Here is a 7500-nt window from a genome sequence, read left to right as displayed (position 1 = left end):
ATCATGAAGCCCAGGCTCTGACCAAAAATCTGACTATCAGTTATGTATTGATAGTCAGGGGCTATGCATTTGCAGTTCCACTGTATTTTTACTGACTTCAGCAGTTGATGCACTTAACCCCTTAATGACAGGTGAAGAAAAAAAAAACTCCAGCTCTGGAGATAAATGACAACACACCAACTTTGAGTGCAGGAGTTCGGTACATCAAGCCAAACCCCCGGCTCATAGTGCTTTGGCAAGTCACTGCAGCATACAGCCACACTCCACAGATCGAGCGGATTGTTATGATGCATCAGCACATGACCCATTGGGAAGGGGTTAAAGCTTTACATGGCCAATCAGACATATTAGAAGTTGGCAGTTACTATCTGAAGGCTGGTTTATATCAGTAAAGATTTAAGTGAGCCACCATGTCCATTATATAGGCCTTCCTCTGTTACTTTTACAAGAAAATGCTACTGCATTAATTTCATGATCCTTCTGAAGGAAACATTGTGGCCTTTCTACTGTTCTAGTGAAAATTTTGCACCTTTGAATTATAAAACAGTTGTTATCAGGAAAATCTAACATAACAATTTTCATCGTCATTCACATCTATTTTGAATTTCTTCTATGTCTCTGAACTACAGCATATAGCGGTTCTATACGTTTCTGATGCCTCAATATTTGCTTCTGTTTTGATAAACATTTTTAGATAATTGTACCTGAGACAAATTTTAGTGACTGCTTATGGTTTCTGTAGAGGTTGTTTGTAAAGCAAGCAGTTATATTTTAGAGTAAGGTTTGCTAGTTAAGGAAGTGAGAAAACAAGGTGATATTTGAGACAAGCCAAGGAAAGGGTGTAATATAGAGGAAACATCTTGATTTTTAGCAGTTATCTCCTTGATGAAGATGGCACCCAAAAGGGACTAAAGAAATAATTTCATCAGCTGGAACATTTTTTGAAGCTTTACTGCCCAAGAATAAGACCTGATCATATAGCCGTTCCCTGCAGACCACCCGGTTTATCATAACAGCTGTACATGTGACCCGTCCAAAAGGGGTTAAAGCTAAAATTTTGCATGTCATCAATGTTTATATAAAGGTGGTGACCGAGAGACATCTGGTTGAGTTCATATGGGATTTTCCCCTTGATTGAACACTAGAAAATGAGAACTTTTAAAGACATTTTTATTCAGTAGAATTCATTATTGTTTGTAAAAAATATGAAGTGGCAAAAGTCAGATCAAGAAAATATCAGATATATATATTTCATGCAAAACCTTTAGACTCCAGGCTTCGTCACGGTTAACACTAGTTTAGGTTCGCAAATCAAGTTACAAAAAAAGTACTGAAACTGCAGCACAGTAAGTAAAGTATGTCATTTCAAAGTGGGGCTTTGATTTGTGTGGTTATTGAGGTTTTAAAAGTTTGTCATTGTCTCATTTGTGGTACAGTAACTGTTGATATGGTTTATGAAAAAGGTTAACAAAATAAGAATTGTGTGTCATGTCAGTCATTCCGTGTATATTTACGAGTCTGTAATTGTTTTATTCTTTTATTGGGTTATTTGCATCTGTTGTAATGGTTGTGTGTCATTAACATTTTGAAGAATATGGTTCAATAATTTGCTTTGGATCAATATATGATGGTGATGAAATTGAGTTGCTGATTTAGCAGTAAAAGCTAACAGAAATGTAAAAAGGAGTAAAATCCTGAGGTATACAGTTTTGGAGAAATATGAACTGCTTCATGGTGTGGCAGTTAGATCATTATTATATGTAATTGAAATAAATGCTTGTTGACGTTTTATTTTTCCTTACTTATCTACATACTTTTTTAGCCTTCTGGTATTATGCCACAATAGGTGTTTTTCTTTCTTTTTTCTTTCTCCCTTCAAAATTTGTTGTTGGTAAACAGTTTACAATGTAATGGTTTTATTTTGATATGGGAAGGTGATGTACAAGAAGTATAGCTCTTTTTCATGTGGTAGATATGACATTTGAAGGGTTATTTTCATGAATGATGCTAGCTGGAGATATTATATGGAAGAAAAAACCTCAATGTGGGATAAAATGGTAAATACCGTCATTACTAACCACGTGTTCACTGGGTGTCAAGACGTACTTGATGGCCAAATTTATTGCCCAAGCTTTGATGTGTAAGATGTCTAGGCAGTTGGTGTCTTTTTGACTGTTCTTCAAGGTGCCATAAAGAGTGAAATGGCAAACTACCACCATGTAATCATAGAAATGCTAAAGAGCCTATACTTTGGACAAAGTGGTGATCTTGGCCTCCCAAGGTGCTACAGGTATAATTGGACAACAGTGAAAAGGCAACAAATTTATGTGTACCTACAGTAAAGCTTCAGAGAATCATAATGGTACTAAACAGCACATGAAAAAGGGATATCCCAATGATTATTTCAATTTGGATTTCTTTTAAGTGTATTTAAAAAGAAAAAAGGTCATCTTAGGCTGAAAAGAGTGTTTTGTATGTTAGTACTTGTTGAGTTGAAACTGGTATAGCCTATGGATGTGTAGAAGTAGCAGGAAACAAAACATTATTTATGCTATATGAAAACCTCTCTTGAAATTTATGACTTATAACTTCCAAGTTTGTAGGTCTATAGATTAACCCAGTATACTCTGGTACATGTAAATGGTTTCTCGCAGATGGCTCCATGAGTGTTCAACCACATTAGAGTTCATTAGTAGTCCAACATGAACTCCCCTTTATCTATCTATCTCAGTCCCTTGTGCTCTTATGAGTGATACTGTTATTATTATTGATTTTATGATTGACTTCTGTTAGTATTTTAGTAATACTAACAGCAGTAAAAAAAAATTTAATCTTTTAAAAAAATCAAGGAAAAGAGTAAACTGGTGAGATAAGTAGGACTTACAATTTGCTCACTGACTGAGTACTTGTGGAGTCATATATGTGTAAACACAACCCTAAACTAAGATACCAGCAGAAATGACATGCATGGCATGTCATCTAGGCACAAAGGATTACCAGAATAATTAAATACCAATTGGTTTAACAGTGCATTCTGTGCCGTGATGTTTTGACAAACTGATTTGTTAACTGCTCAAGAATGCTATTCACTTACTGGCAATTTCTGTAGTTTGTTTTCAGAGCAAGGGATGAGAATTGTATTGTGTTTGCACTGACAGGCTCAGCTTGTGCACTAGTACCCAAGTGAATTAATAGAAGAGGAATTCAATTTTGGGCTAGGACATCAATTTTCCTAAGAGTTAACTACATTCTAATTGTTTCATCGTGCTTTGGTCCTTCCTTTGCTGGTGATCTGCTTTATATATTTAAACTCATTGAAGTCTTAGGTGGTACCTTTTCAGAAATCTTGTTTGTTTTACCTTTATTTATTGTAAGTGACTTTCATGGTTGTATAGACTCTAGTTCCTCAAGTTTTTGGCTATGATGAGTCTCTCTAGCAAAAGTGAAGAATTTTTTTTTTGTCATTCCTTCTCTAGCATCATCATTTCATACTCTCACATCAGTTCATTCAAAGAAAGGAAAGTGGTATGAGCTGTGTGTGTCTGCAATATTACACAAGTATGAGAGTGAGTGAGAATGAGAATTTTATTGTTCCTTTTGTATGTGTTTGTCTGTTTTCAAAATTTGTGTCTGTTTGTGGTTTATGATGATAGCAGTTTCATTGCTTTGTGGGATAATTTAATTGGAATGCAAAAGAGGAAATTAAAAAAAATGTTTACTCATGTTTTAGATAATTTATAAGATTATTTTCAGGGGTAGAAACCTTGATTGTATCAGAAGACTTACAAGAAATATAGGATAACAAACAACAGATTAGAACAAAACCTTCATATGCATGTGCTTGTGCTACAAACATGTAAATAGCAAGTGAATGGAGAACTAGGCAGTAATGGGCATCAGTACATGCAATTGTCTAATGAATCATAATTCTATACAACATTTAGACTTTTTTAATCCTGCAGCTTATTTGCACAGATAAGTCTACATTACATTTATCAAATAATTCCTGACTATTCCAGAATATTTTTGTTTTGTTAGTCCACAAGTAACTAAGAAAAGAACTTATTGATGCTATCCACATCCAGCAAAGAATCTATGGCATTCTGATATATTCAGATTTGATCTAAACATTCTTGCATTGTATTGTACATAATGGAAAGGAAGCTCAAGTGTGAATTTCTGCCAAAAATATTTGCTCTATGGTATTTTGCAATCCATATATGTTAACTTTTATTTCAAATTGGTCATGTAAATGTATCAGTCTTTAATTTTTTTCCAATACACTTTGAGAAAAACACCCTAGTGATACTGATAAGATGATACTTACATTGAGTAGCAAGGGGAATACTGATACCAATACAAAAGTATCAACTTGATCAACATATATCACGATATATGTTTTTCTGCTATATACATTATATATATATATATATATATATATATATATACATACATAATGTATATATATACATAATATAATCTTATTAATGCATTGAGGCCAGGAGTTATTGTATACATACATTGTCCACTGTTTTTTTTTTTTTTTTTTTTTTTTTTTTTTTTTTTTTTTTTTTTACTTTATTTTTGTAGATGCATCATAGAAGTCCTTAGTTGCAAAGGAGTCAATTACTAGGCCTATCTGCCCTCCCCTATTTCCTTCGTTCCTTGAATATTCAGAGGAAAGATTTTTGCTTGTATTAGTATTATTTTAGTCAGTGGTGATAATAGTAACATAAATAATAGCCTTTTCTCATGAATAAGTAAAATTAGGCAGGCCAAAAGACAGTATGTTAACATCATCAATTGATAGTTGTTGTAAACATATTTATTTGCTTTTCTTTGACCTTCAGTTCTTCACCTAACACCCCCCACCCCACCCCCCCCTTATAATAGTCAGAAAAATTATATTTCAGTTTTTTTAATAACTTTTATCCCTGTAAAACCTTTACCATTATTTATACCACAAAAGGATTTAAGTGGCTTTTTGTCTTGCTTTACAGCAACATTCTAAAAACGGTGTAAGGTATTCAAGATTTTTCCCAGTCTCTAAACATGATTGAAGAGGGGAATAAAACAATATTTCTTGAATATCTGTTAAACACCGTTCTAAGGAATATATTACCTGTATTTTGATTTTTCTGTTTACTGTTACATTAAGCATGCCAACCTACTTACCATATTTTTGTATGATTTTCTCTCTAGACCATTAAGAAAGTGAGAGATCTATATTTGTATGTTTTTTTGCGAAGGGTCTTGCTAGTGATACACAAACTATTACAGGAGCCTTTGCTTTGCTGAGGGGCTGCTTGCACAAAGCTGGAATGCTCATGCTGGCCAGGAGATGTACTTGGTTTCCTGATACTGATAATTGTTATTTCTTTCTCTTATTCTTTCAGTATTTATTTTCTTTTGTATTCTATGCTGTGGGCAGAAAAGGAGGAAACAAGAAATGTGTGTTATGATGATGATGTTTTTCGTAGCATCTAGGTGCAAACATATCTTTTTGACTAATCTCATTTTGAATCCTTTCCTGGATTTAACTTTACTTTGTGTGTAGGAACATGTGCTTGGAAGGGAAAGAAAGTTGGGTCCCAAATTTTTAATTTTTGAGGAAGTAGTTTATGCATGTTTGGGCAGAGGTATTTATTGTACAGGCTCTGATTTCACAAATGTGAAGGAGACAAACTACCCAAAACTATGGCGTGTGGCTGTACGCCACAGCGGTGCGCCAAAGCACTACGAGCTGTTGATTTTGGCTTGATGTACCGAACTCCTGCGCTCAAAGTCGACGCATTGCGACGAAGTTTTTTTTTTTTTTTAGTTTTCTTCACCCTTCATCTTCAGGTCATAGGCATAGAGCACTACCAGTTTCCATTTTCCTGATCAGATTTAAGTAGAATTATATAGGGAAACAAGCACGCAAAAATTCTGTGATGCATCAATAGCTTTTCATTTGGTTATCCCAGATTTGCACCTAGTTCATGTGGTTGTGAGTGAATATTGGCATTAGCTAGGGGTTAGAGTTGAGGTGGAAAGAAGCTGGCCACTCTACTGTGTTATCTCACAGCAAAGAAAACCTGCTCCTGGTACATATGTACCCTCAGCTGTCTACTTGGATATGAGACCAGTTCACTTGAATATAAAGAACTGGATGGATAGATTGCAGATTTTGAGCTTTATTTCTTTTGGTATGTTGTTTGATAGCAAAAGTGTTAGAATGTTTGCTACACTCATTAGGGAAAGAAGAAAGTCTCTGCAATTCTTAAAATATGAAGTCTTTTATACAGAGCAAAAACTGGATATTAATGCAATCTGTTAGCAGCAGGAAAACTAACAGGAGAGAGATGTTAGAGACAATTGCATATAGTGTTTGGATATATTCATATGCAAAATATCACATATATTACTGTATACTGATGAAGTTTCTTATGACCCTACAATATAGTGATAAGAGGTCCTGTGCCATGAAATGTTATTTTACTTTGTGTGGGTGGGTGGGTGTAATGCATGTACAACAGTATGAAGCTCTATTTCTGATGTGAAGTATTTGTAAGCCAAAGCTAGGAAGGAAGCTGTAAATACAAAAGAAAAGGTCAGATGTTTTTTTTCTAGGCATGGTTTACTTTTATTTAGTTAGTTCTTTTAGGATAAAGCTGTGTTGAAAGTAAAACCAACCATTCACCCAAAATAGGGTTGAGAAATAGGCAGTGGAAAGGACTGAAAGATCTAGGACAATTTAGAGATAGCATTAGTTGAGCATATAGTTTAGCAAATGCATAAGTGTAAGTGTAAGTTTAAGGAGCTGTTAGGATTGAACCGTAGCTGTTGCTTGAGGCCCACATAGGTGTGCACACACAAGCTACACACATTGTAACTACAGGTCTTACTCCCTACAGCGCTAAATATGGTGAATGGCATCACGGTGAACGGGCTTGGAGAAGTGGCACTAGAACAAGGACCTTCTCTCATCACCCTTGGTAATTAAAGTTCTTTACTCTGTATTTGCACATTATTTGTTTGTAATATCCCTCCCCTTCCACCCCCCTCCTCCCTGCCAGTTCCCTTGTTCAAGGCATGGAGATGAAGTGTAGTTTGCCTGACCTGATCTTTGAACAAAAGCAGAATGTTAGTATTCTACTTTTTTCTTATTTTTAGTCTTTTTTTACTTTTAAATAGTAATACTGGTATCCTAAAAAGTAGTGTATGTATGGCAATGCTTTGAATTTGTCATTACTATCTTAGCCTTTATATCCACTGACATTTTATTGAGGTTACTAATTTTATATCTACATAAGTCGGTCTTCCTAATCATATAAGGTGACAAGGGAATAGATACTAAATATTTTTGGATTTTTTTTTTTTTTTTTCAATGGGATTGTAAAGCAGTAGCTGCTGCTGAGAACTATTTGCTGATAACCTAGCCTAACTAGTGCTTTTTTATTAACTCATGAAAAGCTATGTAGTGTGGCATTGGAAATGACTGTTTATCTAAATACTCTA

General features: G+C 34.6%; 1 protein-coding gene across 3 annotated transcripts in view; it reads left to right on the top strand.

Moving 5' to 3' along the window:
- LOC125039823 (histone-arginine methyltransferase CARMER-like) overlaps positions 1-7500 on the top strand; it is a 27023-nt gene that overhangs the window by 10148 nt on the left and 9375 nt on the right. For 2 of the 3 annotated variants that reach the window (XM_047634127.1, XM_047634129.1), the window contains exon 11: positions 6897-6977. The exons of the other annotated variant lie outside the window; for it this stretch is intronic. In XM_047634127.1, the coding sequence (XP_047490083.1) occupies positions 6897-6977 (81 nt within the window). The remainder of the gene's footprint in view (positions 1-6896; positions 6978-7500) is intronic. 3 annotated transcript variants of the gene reach the window in all.

Source organism: Penaeus chinensis, chromosome 28, assembly GCF_019202785.1.
Source record: "Penaeus chinensis breed Huanghai No. 1 chromosome 28, ASM1920278v2, whole genome shotgun sequence".
Classification (NCBI taxonomy): domain Eukaryota; kingdom Metazoa; phylum Arthropoda; class Malacostraca; order Decapoda; family Penaeidae; genus Penaeus; species Penaeus chinensis.
The sequence above is the reverse complement of the archived record's forward strand: the minus strand, read 5'-3'. Positions and strand labels throughout refer to the sequence as shown.